The following is a 23,292-nucleotide window of genomic DNA, read 5'->3' on the forward strand; positions in this document are numbered from 1 at the left end:
AACAGAGACTGCAGGGCAGGTAGAGAGAGGAGGAGTGTTACTACAGAATTTGTTCCATAACCAAAACTTTTCCGTCTCAAGTGTGTGAGCCAAGACTTAACATCACCCCACATGTATCCTCTAAGTGCAGTTCCAATATGAATCTTATATACGGTTACCTGCTGGTCTTGGAGTTTTTTGGCTTATTTGTGGAGTCATTTCAGTAGGAGAAGTGGGGACAACTGATAGCAAGTGGTCAGATGCACTTGGCACTTGTCTGCTAAAGTCCAGCTATCTGTTTGACAACATTTTGTTTGAGGTTGGGAGGAGGAAGGGTAGTTTAAATAAAAATTAAATTACTGGTAATTAAAGGCAAAGTTTTCATAAACTTCTGCATCTTTCTCAGTCCATAACAAAGACATTACTGGGCAGAGAAGAGTGTTAAGAAGAGGTAGTTCTCTCTCTCTTTTGACACACCCAAGTTTTAGAAGAGTTGGATAAGTGGAATGCAACTCTTAACCTGTTTGGGTTCTGTTTTTGTATAACCATAACCACACCTACTTTTACCCACCTGTCTATAAGCTATGCTACAAAGAGGGCCAAGGAAATGGAAAATCCACTCAAAGGCGGGCTATAGTACCAAGGTGAAATGATTACCCTGACTCATGCCCTTCACCCACCCCAGGCAGCCCGTCTGACTGGGAATGGCATGGCATGGCCATGATACTGAAAACATAGCAGCTGCTCTGTATGGCGGCCCTGTATAGCAATCCAAGAAGCATGCAGAGGAGAAGCTAGCTGAACCAGCTCCCAAGTCTTACTCTATGCCCTCTATCACCAATGTGCTCCTTTGAGGCCACCATATTGTAATCTAAAGCAGAGGTTCTCAAATTGTGGTCCAAGGACCAACAGCGGTCTGTGAGCTCCATTCAGGTGGTCCATGGATAATTCCCTCTAAGGTGCGGGCCTGGGCAGCCGCACACAAGACAATGAAGGGCCAGACACCTAATGAATGGAGCCGCACAGGCGTGGCTCCACTAATTAGGTGCCTGGACCCTGGTAAAGACGCACATGTAAGGCGAGGTGGTGGCTTGGGGGAAACGGGGTAGATGGGAGGGAGCAGTGGCGTAAGAAGTGGCGGTGGAGTGAATTTGGGATGTACAGAGCTGCGGTGGCAAGAGAAAGAGGCGACTTTCCCCACCTCCAGGGCTGCGGCTGCCAAGGAGAGATGGCCCTCCTTCCCAGCCTCAGCTCTGTGGCAGGGAGAATCCCACCCTCCTTCCCAGCACTAGCTTTGATGCTGCCGTGGTGGGGGATAGAGGGCACAGCCATTGCATTTGAAAGGTAAAACTACTGCTATGGAAATATGAGTTGCGTGCTTTTAGAGCTCTTTTATGCAAAGGGCTTTACAATAGCTAGCTAATGGTACAAACAGCATTTGGAAAGATCATTAAGTGGGCCATGGAGACCCTCAGCAATATTCAAGTAGTCTGCAGGAAAAAAAAAAAAAGTTTGAGAACCACTGAGCACAGCATCACTGGCCGTCTGGTTAGTGCAGGGGCTGTTAAAAGTGCAGCGCCTACCCCTGGAGCTCTGCTGAGAGAAGAGCATTAAGCCTGTACCAGTGTGTTCCCCTAGACTTGTTTCCATGTGCAGTTACACTACTGGTGTAGTTACAACAATGAAAGTTTAATGGAGCAGCACTGGTAAGGCTGTATGACAGTCCTTTGAGGGCTAGCAGTCTATAGGGTTGGACCCTGAGTTCTTTGCAGATATGGGGTTTCTAGGCCTGCATCCAGACTCACAACTGTGATTTTCTTGGATATGAAATGTGTCTGCTACCTCTCTTTCATTCCCCACCCTGCCCAATTTTCCTTTTAGTGGAAAGGGAACACTTATCCTTGTATCAATAGACCTGTTGGATACTCCAGTAAGAGGAACACCACCTACTTCCTATGTAATTCTGACAGTGTGCTGCATTAATAATCCAAGCACTACCAGTAAAGATTTGATGGCAAGAACTTACTTTTCAGAAATACAACCCCTGCAGGATCATATTTACTGGGGAGGGAAAAGTAGACTTTAGAACAAAGGAACGGAGGCAGTTAAAATGAAGAATCTGCCAAGGAATTTTTTAAAAAGCAGAGTGCGCATCTGATAAAATAACCTTAGAGGCTTAAAAGCTGCTTTTTAAAAACATACAGGAAAAAACTTTTTATCTATACTAGGTGTTTTATCTGCTAAGATCACAAGTCCACCTGTGTTAAAAAAATACACACAGCTATTTAGTCGGAGTTATTTTGCCAGACGCAGTAGATTCCTATGAATGAATGACTGGGAACCTGCCAAACTACAGTAGATTTTACAAATAAACCAGCTCCTGTAGATATTTAAAAAACCACACACACAACCACCTGAAAAACAGAAGGTATATTTGGTTGGGTGGGGAGGGAGAGAAGGAAAAGTGGCAGATCAGGGAAAATATTGCTTTGGTAGAATAAAAAAGGAAATCATGAGCACTTTAAAACATCTGAATTCTTAAAGGAACTTGTAGTGAGTAGTACCACCCCTTTGGTAGATTAAGATTTACTCCTTTAAAGCAATATAATTTTGTTCCTAGAGAGGAGAGAACTAGCCTAACACACACAAGGTAAGAAAACAGGGTGGGGGCCAGGTACTGTTCTAGACATGGCAGGAAAGAGATCAGATAAGGTCATGCCTAGAGATGGAAGGTAACAGAGTCTCACATACACACATCAATGCTCATATTAAAGGGTCTCAAAAGTATTCATTTATTTTTTTAATAGCAGTTCATTAAGAATTAGGGTTGAATTAGGTGAGGAGGAGCTTGAGGAACTGCATATGGCAAATTTGGGACTATTGTCATCAATGTTAAAACAGCACATTTGTTGGGATGTTCATAGCATTTCCTGGTTTAGATTTCATAATTACTATGATTAAAAAAAATTCCTGTCTTTGGGAATTAATTTAAAATGACCTTGTATTACCTGCAAGAAATATCTAGTACCATACTGAAGATTCGTTTTTGAATGATTGCCTCTGTAGAACACAGAGAAGCATTTGCACCTTCTTATGCTTCAACAAAAATCCCCAAAACGAAAACACTTATAGGAGTCTTCAGCTGCTTGTCTAGTATCCTAGTATTTGACCATAACACACGAAACAGGCACAGAAATTAAAGATGAGCAAGTATCAAAAGTGGAGCCCAAAGTTCTGCCCTAGCTACTAGATCACAGTGCTTCTTGCTGCCCTTTTTTAAAGTTCACCATGTAACAGGCCTAGATTGCATAGAATTAATTTATTCTCAATGCAGAATTTAATAGACAAGTCATTAGGGGTATGTTTCTTGGTTTTTTCTTTTTTTTAAAAAAAAAGGGGGTCCAAAGTTAGGCACTCCAGCCCATCTTTAATCAGCTGAAGGTGCCAGATTTCAAAAAGACTGAGCACCGGCAGCCACAGTTGAAGTCAGTGAGGACTGCTGGGTGCTCAGCATTTTTTGAAAAATCAGAGCACCTATTTAAAATCAGGACTTCAGAGCCTAACTTTAATCACCCATTTTTAAAACCCTTTGCCTTAGTAAAAGTCACTAGATGAATTCTGTTGTTCAAATTATTTTTTTTAACCTGCCCTAAACATGGTGTGATCCTTTCCCCACACCCCCTGAAAATGAGGGAGGGAGGGAGAAAGAGCCAATGAATCTGAGTATAGTAGGTCAATCAAACTTCTGACTTCAAGAGCCAAACGTGGTGTGAGGCTTGTGCTATTTCACCAGACAGCTCTGGCAGCAAGTTTGCAAATAGCCAGTAGCAGCCTTGTGGTCTTGAGCTTTTCATGAGCAAAAAGCCTCACCACCCTGTGGCTTCGGATGGTGGTTCTGCAATATATATATTATGGGGAGATTAGAAGTAATAGTCAAGCACAGGGTGCGTGTTTTCAGGACTGAAGGCCGAAGGTTAGATAAAAGGAACATGTTTTTAATGTAGTAGGTTAAAACTAAATAATGTAACTGAAAGCATTTATTTCAAGACACCTTTATAGTAAACTTCCACCCTTCCCTCTGCTTGAGGGAGTGTGTCAGTTCCCTCTTCTTGAGAGAGAGAGAGACACAGACACAGACACACACAAACAATTCATATTTAGAAAGTTCTCTTTGCAGCAACTAGGGCTGAACATTTACCAATTAACCCCCACACACACAAGTTTACAGTAAGGAAAGTTTTCACTAGAAGGCGTGTTTAGAGTTTTTTAGCCCTTTGGGCCAGAGGATCCAAAGTTATCGTATATGGATATTAACAAGCGGTATATATAGGACTTCTTTCTATACTAAGAATAGGGATATAAACAGTTCTGAGTGTAACAGCCTGGAACATAAAGGAAGATGTATGGATAAGGAACAATCCTGCACTGCAAGAGGGATAGAGGATACTCAACAGTAGACCTGAGTCAACAGTTAATTATTACAGTAGTGACTGGAAGTCCCCAACTGAGATCTATGCCTCACTGTACTGCATACTAGACACACACCCTTCTAGAAGAGCTCAGAATCTACATTCAGTTAATGTAATCCAATGAATAATCTTTTCTCAAGAAAGATGTGCGTTAGCAATAGTGATTTCCTCAATTATGGGTGTTATTCAAAACAGTAACACAGCCTTGTTGAACTGTGGATTGATGCAAACATTTCTCTGCAATTTTTTGATACTTGCTATTTAAGCGCTGCTATTTAGTTGTAATCTTGCAGGTAAGTTACATGGTATGACTTTTGGATAAACACACAAGTACTTCTGAGGCAAGTACTAGTGAACTTGAATTGTGGATTCACACACATCTATACTCACCTATGTGACATTTACTTTGAACAAATATTAAAACTGGGTTGTATATATGTAAATCTTTACTTTCCATAAACACAAAAGGGCCACACACAGGTAATAACTGAGTTCATTTAGGAGTTACGGAGAGTTTTGTCAGATTTTTTTCCCCTAGTATTTGCTTAGTTCAACCCAAACATCTTTTTCTTGTCTGGCTTCTGTGATTCATATATTTCTATTGCAACATGTGGAGAATTTGGGCGGGAGGAACAAAACTACATGTTATCCCATGGCTTAATAGAATTGATTAACCAGCAGCTGTTAGCAGATATCTAGGGTGAGAAATCTTATCTCCCATAATATATCTCACACAAAGCCCTAGTTTCAAAGGCTTGACCACAAAATCGTAATGCAAAAGTAATGGAGGTAAATTCAAAGTGACATTTGCAGTTTGGTTTTGTGTAGTTCCCTTCTAAATAGTACAACATACATCCTGTTACAGTATGTCTGGATACAAAATTTGACATCCCTTGTTTATTTCTCACCTCTTCAAAATGTAAAAGGAAGCTGCAATAAAATCCCTGATTTCTCTCCCCACAAGCAATTTTATCTTTAGATGTTGTGCAATTCTCACTTTCATCCAGTATGTGCTAACACAAAAGACATTATCATTTTTGCAAAAGAAAAGATGAAAAGCTTAAATTACAGTACTGCAGAATGCCACTTAACACAGAAACTGCAGGAGAATTTCCTGTGGAATACCAATACAGGTCTGAATACACTTCATTTTATATGAGGTGATTTTCTCTAGCAAAGGCTTCTGTAACATGTTGTGTAGTTTGTTAAGAAACAGTAACTCAAATAAAAACCTCCCCCAGCTGTTAATTTTGGCCACTTGTGCCTTCAGTCATGCAAGTGCAATCCTTATTCGAGCAAACAGTAGTTGCAGTTTTGATCTGAAGCTTGAGTTTTGTCTAAGGCCACTACAGACATATCAGTATTACTCTGTTGCTCATGGGTGTGAAAAAGCCACATCCCCTAACGAGAGAGTTATACACCCACCTAACCCCTCATTGTAGACAGCGCTGTCAACGAGAGAGCTTCTCCCCTTAACTTAGCTACTGCCTCTCCCAGAGGTGGATTAACTATGCTGACGGGAGAAGCTCTCCCATCTTCACTAAAGCACTACAGCAGCGTAGCTGTATTGCTGTACATGACGACAAACCATTATGTATACATTCTCCATAGAATACTCCACCGAAGCATTTCAGCATGTGCTTAACTTTAAGCCCTTGAGCAGTCCCATTGATATCAAGAGGGCTACTCAAATATTTAAACTTCAGTATATGTTTAAGTACTGTGGCAGATTGATCCATATCTGAAATAGATTTTCAGGCTTGAAAGGACAACCATCATCATCATCTGATCTGCATAATACAGGCCACAGAATTTCACCGTGTAATTCTTGCATCCATCCCAGAAAACATTCTTGTATCATAACAGGTTTTTAAACTAAGCATGAATGGCTTATGAGGTTTAAGTGGAAATCCTTTCATTTTGGTAAAAGAATGATACATATTCTGTTGGATTTTGGTTGAAATATTGAGTTTACTTTTCAGCTACTTGAGTTTCGTTTGTGTCCTTGCTGTGGTGTCGTAAAGATGTGCCATTACTTTACTGCATTCCCAACCCCAAAGTATATTAAAGGATATATTTAACAATGTTCTAAATATTAGAAAATTGCAGAATAAGCAGTGTAGGTAAATCTGAAATTTAGTTACTGTGGGCTACATTTAATCCCATGCATGCCCTCCCCAGAACAGAACGTTTTTTCTGCCAAGTCAGGTATGTCTAACTACATTGTCCATCTTGTACTCAAAAGATGACTTGGTGACAGAATCAATATCTATTCTTAAAGGAACAGTGTATTCCTAGGGATGTCTTAAGCTCTAATGTTTTGAAATAAATAGATGCATCATTTCCATGGGCACCTAAAAACAAAGAAAAGAAGGGAGTCGAGAGACCAATGGCTAATGGCCCATGAATTTAGAATAATTTGGAGTCTCAGCCACAGAAGGATATAAGATAGCAGCAATACCAAAATGCCATGATTTATAACTGCTTAACTACAAGAAGATTTCTTGGCAATGGCTTCAGTCATTCAGTTCCTGACTGAACATTAGAATCAAAAATTCAATTCAAGTATTATATTTGGGCCAGACAGACTTTAAGCTTGGGGATATCGTTTAGATTTATTTAAAGGGCCTTCCATGTCACCATAAAGTCTCCACTGGGGAAAATAAGCTTTCAAAACACAAGGCATCTGGTAACAATATATGCCCTCATATTTTAGCATACCTATGACTGCTAAATGAAAACTGATAGCCTTTACCATTGAAAATATGCATTGTACATACATTAAATATTTTGGTCCTCAAACATGTATGTGTCAAAGAATATTTTATTTCATTTTCAATGGGAAAAATACATGGTTTTCCTTTTTTAAAAAAATCCCTCTCTTTTTGGGAAAACTGATGAAAGTTTTATTAAGCTTTTTGCTTTACTATCAAACAGCATTTATTTGATCTGCCATAAATGTTGCATAAAATGTATCTTGGATACCTTCGAAATTTACCTTGGAAATTCCTAGCTTGCTTATAAGCCACCAGAAAGGTTACATTTAATATTGAGAAACAAGCATATGTTAAAGTTGAAAAAAAAAAAGTATAGTACATCTAAGTCACATTTGAAAGCTAGAAATTAAGCCATCTGTCACTGGTAAAAGATTCAGGAATTTATCTTCCCAAAACCAAAATCATGCTGTAGGAGTATTTACAAAAATAAGTAAAATAGCATTAAAAAAAAATCAGGAAAATTGCAGACAAGAAGCAACAAAATATAAGATGGTTGGAAATTTTTTTTTTTTAAAGCCAGATTCTAAACAGATTCCACACTGCACTGGCAGACAAATAGTATTAATTCGCTCTATGCAGATACTTTATTCCCAAGCATACAATTATGCTCCTGTATTTATTTTTGTAGACTACTATATTGTAAACCAGCACTTAGGGTGCATTGAAAGAATATACTATAAATCTGATACTAAAACATTGCAAAAGTTAGAACATAAGTTTCATATTTATTCTCATAAAACATAGATCAGTCAGTGTGCATTTGAGAGTAATTACACCTACAGAAGCAACTTACTTAAATATAGCTAATACTTTATACATAGATAAAGTAAGAGTTACAGATATTCATTTATGGAGGAGTCCTATAGAATTCAATAGGGAAGAAACAGAGGATACTATAGATATTAAAATAGAAGGATATAGAATAAACTCTTTAAAATCCTCTACAATTCAATAGAGAACAAAATCCTTTCTATAGAATTTTTAAACTATCCTATAGAATTTGGTTTAGCATTGTACAGGCTAGCTTAAAATGATAAAAAACCTGTTAAAATGTTATCAATTGACAAATCTTTTTAGTGCAATTATTTGCTACTTAGATACTATATAATAATAGTATCACAAAATGCTGCAGCAGTTTTCAAAATGAAGTGTACTTTTAACATGAAATTTCTGGAGAACTTACATGTCTGCTTTCAGCTCTCCTGAAATTCCTTGAGTACAGCCATAGGATTAATGAGATAGCTTAACAATGCACAAATTACCAGAAACATGGAACTGCTGGATAGCGTCAAACTTCACTAGCAAACTTTGAGATTATGCTTTAGCAATTGTATTATAATATAGCATTTCCACATACGTGACTAAACACTAATTATTACAATGTAACTGAAGGTGCCATATTAAAAACTAAACTGGATAAAATTACATACAACATCCTGCCTAGTTAGACCAATATATCAGAGAAGTATTACTAATTATCAGTGTTTAGTAGACAAACTATACGAGAGCAATGAAAGACTGAAGTGTTCTGGAGATCTCACCACACGCTTTAGCAGTTAGTGGAAAAGTTGTTTCCTACTGCAATTTTTATAGAATAACTTTTTCTTTAAAAAAAAAAAAAACTAACAGCACATACTAATTAGTGTAGTTTTTATTAACACATGCATCTTACACACTAATAATTCCTAACAAGCAGAAAGATGCAGTGTCTGACATATCTTAAAAATCAGTGTTTTTTTATGGCCCATTTCTGCAAACTTATCCATTTGAATAGTCCTCTAGACTCCAACAAGAATATTCAATTAAATAAAGCTTTCCAAGATCAGGCCCTTAGTAAGGAAAAGTGAGCTCTTATGCTTCAATCCCGCAAACACACGTCAATAGGTAAACTTGGAGTTCAGTGCGACCTAGTGCTTCAGTCTTTGACAGTTCCTGCCCTGAATTAAGAAAGCTGATTAAATATGGTACTGTTTAGAATACACTCCATACCCAACTACTCCTAGCATTTTCCCTGGAAAAACACACTTTTAATGTATGTATTTTTGGATGGAGTTAATATCCTAGGTGTCTGCAGTTTTTTAAATGCAATTTGCAACATGCTAAGGAAGGGGGAAAAATAACCCACACACCACACAGGAGCTATTAATCAGCACCAGACCACGACACATTTTAAGAGTTCCTTCTCTTAAATTTCACCCAAAGTATTCCTGTTATGTATTTTTAAATAACCACCACCTTTGGAGTAAGGGCAACTGTACAGGCAAGACTGAATCCACCTCAAACAATTCATATCTTTGCAGCCTGCAAACCTTATCCATCTTTCCACAATCTAAATATTTTACAGACGCTGTATCTTTAGGATGTTTATGCCTGAACGCTTTACTTTCTGTAGCGTGCTTTCATTCTTTACAAGATCTGTGCCAATTTTTTTTTTCAACTTGGTTTGTCTCTGAAGTCTTCAGCCAAAAGCAAAGGAAATAAAATATAATTCACCATCTTCCCCAACAAAAAGGTAATCTAGTCATCTTTATAGCTGTTCACAATACTTTAAGTCTGCAGTAAATTCACAAGCTAAAATATCATTAAGTCTATAAGAAAAAGAGAAATTGTAATGTTTTGTATTTCACTCTCCCACAAATATACTACCTAAAAAAAAGCCCGCCCTAATATTTATCTTGTGAATCCTTCTCCTATGATCTGTTTGCTTGGCTAGAGAATTTTGCCTGGCAAAAGTAATAAAAGTTCTAATTCAATTTCCATGTTGAAATGGATTTTAAAAAAAATCAGAAACTATCTTCTTTGGGTTTACTAAGAGAGATGCACTCCAACATTTAGTGTCATGGAGCTGAGTTAAAACCAGAAACGGTGAAGATAATTTAGCTACGTGAATGCCTGCTCTTCAGTGAAATGCTGCCAAAATTAAATAGGAATGAAACAGCACTTTGTAGTCATTGGTCGCTCAGCAGGGTTTGCGTAGTTAAAAACCTAAGTGAAAAAGGTGATTGACCTACATTGCTACTAGCTTAGCACAGCTGTAGTTTCATATTTTCACTGCTTCTGAGGAAGCTCATTATTTAATGCATCTGAGTTACATTTAATTGTCAGCCTCTCATTTGACAGTTTGGGCCAGATATTAGTCTCAGATGTGCGGCACACATTACCGTGCATCTGGAAATACCCACTGCGGCATACGTGCGCACAAGCAGAGTAGCAATCCTTGAGACAGGGCCACGCACGCTTTGCCCCTAAAATTAGGATGTGCCTCGTGGTGCTAATGAACATGCAAAAGTCAAGTGAGCAGATAGAGTAGGCAAAAACCTTGCCACCCAAGAAGGGCAACAATAATCAGTTTTTCATAAAAGTTCCCTGTGAGACATAACTAAAGCATATTTCATACAATTCATACCTGTGGTTTAAGTAAGTAGTAACCTTCCAGTTAACAACCAGTCTGATATGTTAACAGCCCAAGGGCTGTTAACATAACAACTGGTCATTAACTGCCATAATGACAGATTTTGAAGAGAATATCACTCTTGTAAATGGACATGCTGCCAGTCAGAATGGAGTACAGATTGGGATAGGTCGATACATTAAGATGTCATTTCACATTTCTGAAGAAAAACTGTTTGTATTAATAGTACGTTCCATTTACTATAATTGGATGCAAAAATATAAGAGTGAACCTAAATTCCTTAAATTAAGTCTTCACTTCTTAACCTAAGAGTGTGTGAGCAGGAGACAGAAGCATGCAGGGAAACTATATTCTGCATCTCATTTTCATGGAAAGTTATTTCTAATACTGAGCCCTTTCTTTATACAAGAAAATTTACTTCCTGGTTAACAGAATAGGGCTCATTCCTGCAGCCCCCTTCCCAACTGCCCCTCTAATTGATATGAATTGTTCCTCTGAAGTCACTAGGACAACTCATATATGTTTAAGGATGAGACCACCAATGAATCCTCTGGGACATAGCTTGTTACATCTCACTACAGAGATGTCCCCTGCTTAGAAAGCAGGAGTTAAAAGTAAAATTAGTTTAACATCATTAACAAGGAGAGTAAGTTTGAATAGAGTTCCAGATATCCAAGGAGGTCATATAGAGCCAATCACAATGATATCAAGGTGCTGATACTGAGAAACTACTACTTTTCAGAATGAATTTTTAAGTACACTCACAAGATTTGAAGAAGGGTGAAAGATAGGAAGCCTCCCTGCAAACAACCTCCTTCCCCTAGTTTGATAATCGAACCATGTAAAGCATACAGAGTGGCTCCATTATTGCTTACAGAATTTCTGGAATGGATGTCTTATTGAAAAACAATGAACAGAAAGAGAAATTGTTAAACTATTTAACTCTTTTAGTATCATTGAAGTCACATATCCTCTAGAGGGCACTACATAAATTAATAGGAAGCTACTACAATTTTATATGTAACTGACTAAAACTCTGTTTACAGTTAAAATAAAAAAAGATTGTAAGAGGATCGTTTGAAGCTGTAACTAACCCTAATCTGTTAGTACAAAGTAATTTATTCTTCATCTTCATAATAAGTTTTCATATTCTGTAACCTATTTGCCTATAATGCTAGAGAACAACTAGCTTCTTCATCAGCATTATAATGAAGATTACTTGTACAGGTTCACTGCATAAGTAAGTAATAAGGCAATGAGGAATACGACTATCTGCAATTACCTTAAGTGCATCAGTTTGAAGTTTAGTGTAAATACAAAGTTTGAGTCTATGCACTTGCAAATATCACTACAGAATAAGCACCATGACTAGATTTTAATGAATCCACAGCAAGATGAAATATTTAAACCTGACAGTAACACAATTTCTCCTCCCTGTTGGTTGTAGTTACACTAATCAGAAAAGCAAATACTGTGTATAGATGATAAACTGACTTACACGCAGGTTTCAAGTGTGGTCATATTCGGACAAATGACTACGTAGAAATGGGGTCTCTTCCTACTGGCATATTAGGTCAAACAGTCTTCAAGCTCAATCTACTGGCAAACCAAGTTTTCACTCGAGCTAACCGTGCAGAGCCCAAGCAGCCATGGAACAAATCTGCACCACAAGGTTCTAGTCTGCACCACAAAACCGAACGGTCTTGATCATTTTTTGCTGTTGATTTGAGAGGCACAGAGAACACATCTTTATTTCAAGATCCTAAATTTGCTTAACTCACTGACAGCAAATACAAAGACACCGATAAACCTGTAACTGCTTGATGGCTTTTTCATGTGACTTTTTTCACTACTGCATAATCATTTGAAATGGAGGGGGGGGGGAAATCTTAAAAATTAGTTTGAAAAAAATCAGAAGATTGTCACCAGGAAAGAAGCTGTTTTTTTCTGCATTTTGAGACCACGGCCATGAGCATATGACTGACAGTTGTACATGAATTCCTTTAGATATGGTTTCCAGCCTTTTCAAGCAACTGTACCAATTTGTTAGAAGACGACCTCACTAGGTACTTCACTGGCACTCTCAGGGTCCAAACTCTATGCTGAGCTCTACCACACCTGTGCTACACTACCTTGCATTCAGTTCAGTGTTCTCGAACCTGTAATGGTGGGCTTCACAAGGAAAACCACACCATATTACACAAGACTGCATTTGAAGTGCCTCTTTGTAATCGCAGATCAGAGAGTGCATAACAGAATGGGAGGTACCAAGCAGCAGCACAGAGCTCACACCTGTGTTCACTTCCCACAATCTGATCATCATTAAGGCAGGGAGATGTAATGAGGCCAGCCAGTTGAGTACCAGTCATCACCATTACAGCATTTCACATTAATTTGTGTTGCTACATTTTTCTGGGGAATATGGCCATTTTATACATACCACCTAATCTACTTTAGGTCTTGTCTGCAGAGTGGGGTAATGTATTTTACAAGATTGAGAGTTCTAACATGCACTTAACATATTGTACAGTAATGGGTCCATGTAGACTTTGCTGGGGTGCACTTAAGGGTCCCTAGTACATGTCAACGTAGCACTGTCTTAAAAACACACCAACACGGTCTAAGTGGACCAATTAATCTGCAACATATTAGTGAGCTTTACAGATGTAAATCTCCGCACTTTTCTTGTAAGAGGTAGAAAGGATTCCTCCAAGTTAGGGGCAGAAGAACCGCAGAGTGAGAAAGCTACAATGCTTACACTCCCCTCTAAATAGAAGGCTTCAGACTCCAGTGTTGTCAGGCTGACAGCTATACATTTTACACTTATCACTATATTTTAAGAAGGTACGCAGCGGGTTACTTCAAGTCGACGTATTTTCTCTATCATGGCATTTGTTTTATCTGTGCAGTACTTAAAATATAGTACTGGGCGAAGATTTTATAGCAGTCAGGTGTTTATTGTACCAAGGTCTCTCACTGTGTAAAAAAGATTGAACAGGACTACAATGCTTGCATATTAGACAACCATAACTCCCTCCTACCTCAGGTAGTCTCTGCGACAAAGGATAAGGTTGGCTTTGGTGTACAAGGTGGAGCCCACCTCCCCCAAACGACAGTCACAGCAAGCACACTTCAGGCAGTCCTCATGCCAATATTTGTCCAGGGCTTTTAGAAGATACCTGTCCTTGATCTTACGGTTGCAGCCAGCACAACCTTTCGGCTTGGTGTCTGGCTGGACTGAGAGCATTTGTATACCTGAAATAAAACAAATGAGACAGAAGAATGAGATCAACAACTGTCTCCCCTTCACAGATGTGAATTTTTCTTCCTAATGCATAAAGAGACAGCTCTTCAGACGAAGCACATGATCTAAATAGTTAATATCACATTGACAGTAGCATTAATATTCATTTAATCTAACTGGTTAGTGCAGAGCTCTTCCAGTTTCCTTACTTCTCCCTAGCATCCCTGCCTTCTCAGTCACTTGGCAAAAATTGCTATATAATGGGTTAAAAAAAATTAATATAAAATGTCAAATTTCTAATGGCCAGAAATTTGAACAAATCTGAGGAAGAGCTGAATCAGAAGCCAAAAAAAATCCTGAATTTGATAATATTTAGTACTAGGCACATCCAAAGGATTCACAAATATTAAGCACGAGTGTTCCCAATTTTATAGGTGGGAAAACTGAAGCAACTAGGAAATACAAGTCTGGTTTTTTTCCCCCCCAAGAGTGCTCAACATTTGGGGCCAGATTTCTGGGTGTTCAGTTCCCATTTAGGCACCTAAAGAAAGTGCCAGCTAGTGAAAATTGGGAGGTGCTGAGAATTTCTTCCTCTGTGAGCACTTTTCATCCAGACTAAATAGCATCAAAGCTTTATTAGCCCTAAAATGACCTGCACAAAGTCAGTGATTCACTGGCAAGCAGATCAACAGAATCCACTTCTCCCGATTCCTCAGCTCTGGCCAGTACACAGTGCTATAGAACAAGACCATTTTATGAACTAACACCTGCTATAACAAACATTCCTGAAGAGAAGTAAATGGAAATATTATATCTTTAGATAAAACAGTGAATGCCACTAATGAGATGTTGAGTGTCTGACATCTACTTGTAAGGAGGGGGAATAGATGGCTATGAGAACTGGAAATGAGACTATGATCCCCCAATAAGTGTAGAAATGCAGCGATAGATGCATCGGCGGTCGATTTAGTGGGTCTAGTGAAGACCCGCTACAATTGACTGCAGATCACTGATCCGTTGACTCCTGTACTGCACCTGAATGAGAAGCTCAAGGGGAGTAGACGAGAGAGTATCTCCTGTTGACATAGCATAGCGTGGACCCCGCGGTAAGTAGAGCTCAGTACATCAACTTCAGCTATGTTATTCATGTAGCTAAAGTTGCGTTACTTAGATCGATCTCCCCCCACAGTGTAGACAAGGCCTTAGTTGCTGTATCACCAAGGACACAATCAGGAGTAGGACCCGACTGCATTAGTTTTAACAGTGCACAGGGTAAACACACATCTGCCCCCAAAGATCTTGAAAATGAATGTCTCTAGGTTAATACTTTGAAGCTCCACCCCAGATCAGTATAGTTATCAGACTTGTCCTTTAAAATCCAAGCATTTCTCTTCCCTGCCTCTAGCATCTCAAAGTCCTCCTATTTTAAATGCCTAACAGGGCTACATTATTGCTCCTTGCCTTACAACAGGCAGGCAGCAGAGAAAAAGCAAGAGAGCATGCACCACACACACACGACAGACTCATTACTATATTTTTTCCAGTGTTTCAAGCCAAGCCTATAAGTTTATGTATTTTTAATAAGAGTGCACCCAATTATAAATATTACAATCAGTTTCTCACAGCCAAATGTGAAAGATCTGAGCAATATAATGAAACCCCAACCCAGAACCAAGTGTTACTACGCACACTCATTGCTCTCCCTCCTCAGGCAGAGGTTGGGAAAATAGTAGGGCTCTGCTCCATGCCTTGAAGGTCAGATGTGGACTCTGTGAGAGCAATGAAGGAAAGCAACATCCAGAGTTAAGGACTCTTCACCAAGGATGCCCTACCACCTACTGTTATAAAAGCTGGGAACTGCAAAATTTAGCTTATCAGATGATCTCAACTGTTGTGGTAACATACCAGGAGGCAGAAACAGTCTGAAGTAGCTATAATCTCTTACCTAGCTCAGGTTAAGCTAACAAGCCAACAGGAAGCCAGCGTAGACTTTGAAGCACTGTTATAATATACCTTTATGGCTGTCACCACTAAGACAAGCTGCTGCATTCTGCACCAGGGGTAGATTCTAAGTGGTCTTTAAGTGTAGTTGCAAGGAGAACACGTGGTTACTACAGTCTACACAAATTCTAGATCCCATTAAGAGGCTTTTTGGGGGGGTCAGAGGGAGTACGTTTTACCTCAGAAGCTCTGTGGTCACTGAAGTTAGAACAGTAATCCCCACTCACACTGTGGCATGCCCCCATTCCCCTGCCATCTATTAGTCATTTGTTAGATTAACATTTCATTACATGGAAAGTACTTAGTATGTAACACAAAGCAACCCAAAATACAACAGTGCTAATTTGAGATGTCAACAGCTCATAAATACTGAACAATTTTATTTCTGTCTTTGTGTATTGCGCCTCCCTCCAGCACTATAGCATCTCTCAATTAATTGATCTTCATGGCTCCCAGTAGGGATATGGACATAATCCCTATTTTACATATGGGGAACTGAGGCATGGATTAAGTGACTCTCCCAAGGTCACATGGGAAGCCCACAGCGGAGTCAGAAAAAAAAATTCAGATCACCCATGTCATAGGCCAGTGCCTTAAGCACTGTCTATGGCACCTTACGCCATGCTCCTCCACCCACAAGCAGCATGCACAGAGCACCACTTAAATATAGCCACGAATGGAGAGTAAAGGCAGCAGTCAAACAGTACACAGAACACCTTTCAAGAACTTGTGTCAAGAACACTGGAGAAAACACCTTATGGAAAAATCCCACGGGATATTTAATACTCACTCAGAATAAAAGAGAAACCTCAGCATTGAACATTTCCTCCGAAATAAGCATTTGTTAAATATCAGTGCCATTCATGGCTTTGCACAAGGCAGTCTCCAAACCACATACACAGTATAAACCAATGAAAAGAGACTGATGAATAACAAGCCTAAATTACTTGGAATTTGGTTTTAAAAGTTCAGAAGGATGAAGGACTTCAAACTTTAGCTTGAAGGAATCCAGGTTAAATAAGGAGCTAAGATAGCTAAGGGCTTTAAAATTTATATCTTGAATGTAAAAATTTTCACTTGATAGGGAACCATGATAGAAAATCCAGGCTGGCAGTCTCTGATCCTAATTGATCAAACTAGTGAGCAAGTGTCCTTTTGCAATCTGAAGTGAACAAGCTGCAAGAACTGATGCAAGGCTCAAAAATCTGAGAGTATTAAAATAATCAAACCTCATGATTCCCCAGAGGCTTGTCTGAGGTCATCATGTTATAAGTAAAGGTGTGGCCTGCAGTGTCTTCCAACAGAAAATGTGATGCAAAAGTAAGGACATGGTCTCAAACTACATCAAGATTTTTAACTGTATTCACAGCTCCCTTCTCATGTCTCTGCCTCAGTGATTCAGGAGTGTCCTCATGCCCCAACCCACTGACCCCACCTGTTTTCTTGCAGCTGAGGTAAAGGTGGCTCAGATGCATCCAACTGGCAAGATCTGTCTTCTCATGAGGACAACACTTGTGAAAAATCTCTCCTTCCCCCAATGGAACCTACAACAGCTGCATTAGATTGAAGCCTCATCCCTTTTGGTGAAAATTCATCCAGTGCAACTGATTAACATTACTTGGAAATAAATTTCAAACATTTTAGTAATTTTTCTCTAAAAGTCCTCCTCAGGGCTTGACCTGTCTGTCACCCGCCCCCGCCCCAGGGAAAAAAAAAAAAAAAGTATTGGCAGTGCTTAGTAGACTCTTAGGATACTCCCCCCTCCTCTTTCTAAACCCTGGACAATTTCTGTCCCCTCATTTCTAGGGCAGAGTTTCCATTTTTTTTTCCTGTTGTGTGGGTCACATTAACACAGATGGTCTCATGGATAAGCTCTCACCCATTAAGGATCTCATATGATCCCTATGGCAACTACAGCAATTGCTTACATGGAAAGTGATAAATTAAATTAAAAGATGTCCAAAAATATATTAGTCTGAAATAAAGACTGCCAGCATCTTACGGTCAGCCAGCTCGCCCTGGACCACTGTCTGGATCCTTCTGTTCTAAGGAAGAACCGCAGGACTCCCTGTGGATGGAGTCACCACCCAAACACTGTTTGACTGGTTGTTGCTGAGGGGTGTACATTACTTCTGCTAGTTCTAGGGCACAAGCTACTGTGAGCAGCCTTTCCAAAACACACTCAGCTCAGTGAGTTGAGCACTTGATCTGTAAAATTAAACCAAGGTTTTCCTACACAGCAGTGCAGAGCACTACCCATTATCTATCACAGATCTATAGTCTAGACTGATCACAATTATTGGCCCTAGTTTTCCACTCTCAAATTAACATTTCTTAATAGTTTGGTATACGATCAAGGATTTTTTTTTTTTTTAAGTCACGGCAGATAGCACAGCTTTCTAGGTTGAAGAAATTTTCCTAGACACCATCTTCTACCCTTTGAACTCCTGGGGAAAGTTAAGAGAAGATTTCTATCTTCTGATTTACCAATTCCTGGACTTTACCCTGGTCTGCCAAAACCAAATCCTTCAAAATGACTCATTCCCATTCTTTTTATTTGGAATGTACTGTGAAATGGCTGTCAATTTGTGGATATGAACTCCACAAAAGAAGGAGAAGAGTGGAAAGGGGGGGGAAATGGGCTCCTGAAAATATGGAGTATACAGCAAAGAATAGATAAATAAATCAAATCTCACTCCAACTATATAATCGTTACTCACCCTCTTCCTCAATTGAGGGAAACAAGTATTTGGTGTACACTAGAATATTTGCAATGCGAACCTAGCATTTGCAATGAAGATCGGTGCCCACATTGTGGAAGATGCTGGACAGAACATACTGTTCTTCTCTGTAGAGTTGATATTTAGTCTTAAACTAAAAGTGTCAGTCAGAAACTAAGCATCTGACTTTTCCATGCTTATTCTGCACTGGTTCATTTGAACACTTAGGGCTACATTTTGCCCTTGGCTAGGCACAGCTCCTACCAATATCAATGGGCTATACCTCACAAAGGGCCAAGTTTTGCCTGTGTTTTAAAAAGACTAGTTTGGATAACTTAAGTAATTTTAAAATTAAAGAATTTTCAAACAAAATACACAAAACCAAACAAAAGAATTAAAGATTCTGGGGAGAGCGAAACCCAAAACTTTTTCAGGGTAGCTGCCGCACCCCCTAGCTTGATCGGGTTTCCATCATATTCAGGGTTTACAGTTTGGTTCAATAGCTTAGCACCCCCACTATTCAAATTGTTCCAGCTCCCCTGCTTTTCAGATGCCCCAGATGCTTGTAATCACACACTTACAAAGCAGCCAACGGCTTCTCTCCCAACCATTCAGGAGAATGGAAGATACACTCGTGTTAAAAGAAGTTAAGTGTTCATAAACTGAGATACATTTCATAACTGGCTTACAGCACGAGGAGTCATAACTAGTTTGAGATTGGCATGTGAATTGTTCTGTGGAAAATTCTTATTGCCTCCGAGACCCTGCTATTCTGAGTTATTTGACAGGTTAAGGGAAATCATAATTAAAAAGAGAGACAAATAATAGCCTGTGCAATGTGGTGCGCAGAAATAAGTAGAACCATTTCATTTAAACTCTGGTGAGCTTTTAATTGCCTGGATTGCATTGTGAACCAGCCTAACGGTTGATTGCTTCCATTATGCGCTCTTGTTCTGTGCCATTCATCCGCACAGGCTCAGCTTCTGTAGTTAACACAACAAAGTAACCGCAACTCCATAACACCCAGGGTTTTTTTTTTTTTAAATGAAAAAAGTAAGGTTTTCGAGTACTGTGAATGTGGATTCTTTTGTGTACTTTTGAGCTAATTTTGCTGTAGTAAATAACAAAACTTCACCCCTGCTTCTAAAGACATGTATGAATCAGATGGGAGGGGTGAATGTTGGGGGGGGGGAAGTGGGTAGAAGAGAAGGGGAGGTTAGATGGATGCTAAAATAGGAACTCAGTCCCACAGCTGGGAGCACTGACACATTAAAAAATTTGGCCAACATGGCCATTCGATTGCCAGGAGACACCAAACAAAAGATTCCCCCCTCCCCTTTTGAAAGCTAGATTGGGCCTAAAAGGTTGTTTCTCTCTCTTCATTGGCCCAGAGCATCCCAGCAGGCTGTAGCCCCCTGAGGGACAACAATGCAAATAGATGTCCCCCTGATCTCAGGGACTGGAACTGCTTCTTTACTGTGTTCCTACCCCTACACACTCCCCCCCCCTTTTTTTTTTGGGAGCAATGATGCTGGGAACCAATTTGATTCCCTTTTTCTCCAATGCAGCTGCAAGGCTCAGAGATACTGACATTTTTCCACTCTTATCAGTTTAATTACAGTTACCATGGCAGCAAAGTGCTAGTGCTTGGCAAAGGCCAACAAGAGATTTGCAAGACTGAGTTCAATTTTGATGCAGCTCACATGCAAAAAAAAAAAAAAAAAAAGAAGAAGAAACATACATACACTCTACAACAAAGGATCCCTTTTGGAGTTAGACGCTCAAGCCTTTTGTGCTAATTCCTTTTCAAACCACACAGGGATGGGGCAAGGGGTTGCAAGAGAATGTACAATATTTGTTGCACCTAGCAAGATTAATTGGCTTAAGCAGCAGTCCTACAAAACTTCAAGGAAGCAATATTTCAGATCTCTTTAGAACACACACAGGCTACAGCAACATATTTAGAAAGAGAAATCAGCCTTTTCAACACTCCCAGAGTGTGCACGGTTGATGCTAAATACAAACTAAGACACGAGATCGAAACCTTACCAAAACTTTTCTCCTTTTTCTGCATGAGTTGACTTAAGAGTGCCTAGACAGCGCCTTCTCACTGAGCACCAAATCCCAGCCAAAGTAGCAAGTGTTTCCCCAGTTTGGGTCAAACGAGGAGCCTTATGCGCTGCAGCCAGACACACACCAGACAGCCGAAGCTGGGCTATTGTGCAGGCACTTTGGAGACTGGGGGGGGCGGGGGGGGGGAGGTGGAGGTTAGGGGACTGGTGGAACAAACACAAGCCAGCCACTTGCAATGTAGCAGTGTGCAAAATGATGGCGAATGACAAAACCACATGCTTCCCTAACTCTGCCCGTAATCCTATAATCCCAGCGGTCTCTTTTAGCTTCGTGGTAACAAATGGATTTGATTAAACTGTCACATGCAGCGTTAGCCTACCATATCACGTTCAATATGAAAAAGATCATAAATAGATCTAGTATTTCATAACACCCTTTCTCCCCCCCCATACATACCTCATGTAAAAATGCACTGCATCAGCCTGATTCCCAGTATATTACCCCCTGTGTATTTGGCATTTCACTATTTCCTCCTCTCTCACCCCGTTTGCTTTGCCTTAACAAGCAAGCAAAAAAACAAACATCCATTTGTGGCAATGGAGGAGTGCTAATTGCTGGACCCCATCTCAAGGGTTCTAAACAACAGAGCCAGTTACAAATTAACCGGTTCTAAAGGGAGATGCTGGGATTAAAGCAGAGGGGGAAAACCATCCACCTGCTCCCCTGATAACTGAGGCTACATTTCGAGACGCTCTGGAAGGGAAAATAATGTGGAAATTGCTGCAGTTTCATTGTTAACTTTGACTGCTGTTTCTCCAGACATTCAGCTGCGCGGGTCTCGCTCAGCATCCTCCGATTGCATGTATTTCATGTCTCATCATTAAAATAATGAAGCCTCACATGATTTAAACAAAACAGTCTCGGCAGAGCTGCAGCTTGAGTGAAAGTTGCAGTGCAGAGACGAATGAGTATGTGTGTGTTGCAGCCCCAGTTTATGACTCATTAGGGGGGAGAGAGAGAGAGATGCGCACACACATAAATGACCCAAAGCTTGTGTATACAGTTGCCTCACTTACCTTCTCAATTAAGCGATACAGGGGGAGGCAGTTCAATAAGCACAGTGGCTGCTTTGTAGCTTTTCTCCTTGGGAAAGGTCAAAAAGAAGCATTGTTTGGGGGGAAAATATAGGGATGAGCGGGAGAGATGGGGGGGAGAGAGCTCGCTATTCTTTTAAGTTTAAAATAATGAGGTCCTCAAGGATCCGCCAAGTAATTGTGTTGACCGCATCCTAGCTACAGGTGTCCTCCTTTTAGGATCTTGCAATCCAAGGCTGTCTCTCGCCGTCCTGGCTGAAGACAACTTACCTAAAAAGCAGCGTGTGAGGAGCCGCGTTGAATGAAGTCAGGGCTTTATCAGCTGCAAAACGCAATTCCTTACCAGCCAGACATAATACAGCAAAAGAAAAGGTCACTCGGTTATTACTGAGCCAGCAGAGCCCAAGCAGCTCTCGTGGAAGACCACAGAGAAAGCAGCTCCCTTCCGATTTAAGGCTATTTACCTCTCTTCCCCCACCACACCCCCCCTTCCTCTTTCTCCCCCTCCCGTTCTGCAGCTCACTCAACTACAGCCGCCCTCGGAAAGTGCAAAGCAGCCAGGAGACAGATTGGGCTTTGTTGGTAATTTCCCATGGTGAAAATTTACAAGCCTGAGAGTGCAGTCAGCAAAACCACATGCATATGCTAGACACAAACACCAGGGACAACCTCACACACAAAAAGTGACCTCTACAGAAGCCATTCAGCATCAGCCTCCCCAGCCCTCCAGAAACAGACTCAGGAAAGAGAGGGAGCGTGCACCCCCCAAAAAAGTTACCCAGGCAAAACACGCGGGGGTGGGGGGGGTGGCAAGATACACATCTCTGGCGCTATTAATTAATCCCAGGAAAGACCCTTAAGGTGAAAGCGAAAACCCATTCAATATCAATACTAACTCTGCGCTGCCAAAATGGGATTTTCAGAACTGTCCGAGAACTCCAGTGTTGTATTTCCTTCCTCAGCTGGTTCCTAACTTTCAAGCACATCTCCAAACTCCCAATCAGACCTGCCAAGGGGGTCGATCTACCAGTACTCACATTGGGCACCGCTTGGCATATGCCACCTTAAGTTATTGTTTAAACTGACTGTCCACGTCTCAGGATAATCCCTCAGTGAACTCGTCTCTCTGTATGGGATGCCCAGCCCCAAATCTAATGCGAGATCTCACTCTATGCTTAAAGGGTGGAGGGACAGAATCAAATGTTTAAATCTACTTGACCAGAAGCCAGATAGACCAAAAATAAATAAAATAAAATAGGTATGGCATACTTGCTAATCAGCTTTGTAACTGTGACTGAACGCTTCTTGGCTTTCTATAATAAAAGATGTTGAGCCTAGTCTACTGTAAATAAAGTAAAAAAAAAAAAAAATCCACAGCATCTTCCTTTAAGAGCCATCTGCACTTGGAGAAAGACCAGATTAAGAATTTGTGAAGCCAGTTTTCAGACTTCAAAGTGATTCTCTGTTGTCTGCTGTTAGGAGCACCACACTAGATTTCCACAAAGCTTTGAAAGATGTCAGCT

At 40.1% G+C, this 23,292-nt stretch overlaps 1 protein-coding gene across 5 annotated transcripts in view; it reads right to left on the bottom strand.

Annotated features, from left to right (window-relative positions):
• LMO3 (LIM domain only 3) overlaps positions 1 to 23,292 on the bottom strand; it is an 81,737-nt gene that overhangs the window by 56,477 nt on the left and 1,968 nt on the right. For 3 of the 5 annotated variants that reach the window (XM_050915974.1, XM_050915993.1, XM_050915983.1), the window contains exon 2: positions 13,679 to 13,892. In XM_050915974.1, the coding sequence (XP_050771931.1) occupies positions 13,679 to 13,884 (206 nt within the window). In that variant the 5' untranslated portion in view covers positions 13,885 to 13,892. Of the gene's footprint in view, positions 1 to 13,678; positions 13,893 to 20,651; positions 20,786 to 21,751; positions 21,851 to 23,292 lie in introns of those variants that run through there. The other 2 variants (XM_050916004.1, XM_050915968.1) reach the window with 2 other exon arrangements.

This window comes from Gopherus flavomarginatus, chromosome 1, assembly GCF_025201925.1.
Source record: "Gopherus flavomarginatus isolate rGopFla2 chromosome 1, rGopFla2.mat.asm, whole genome shotgun sequence".
Lineage (NCBI taxonomy): Eukaryota > Metazoa > Chordata > Testudines > Testudinidae > Gopherus > Gopherus flavomarginatus.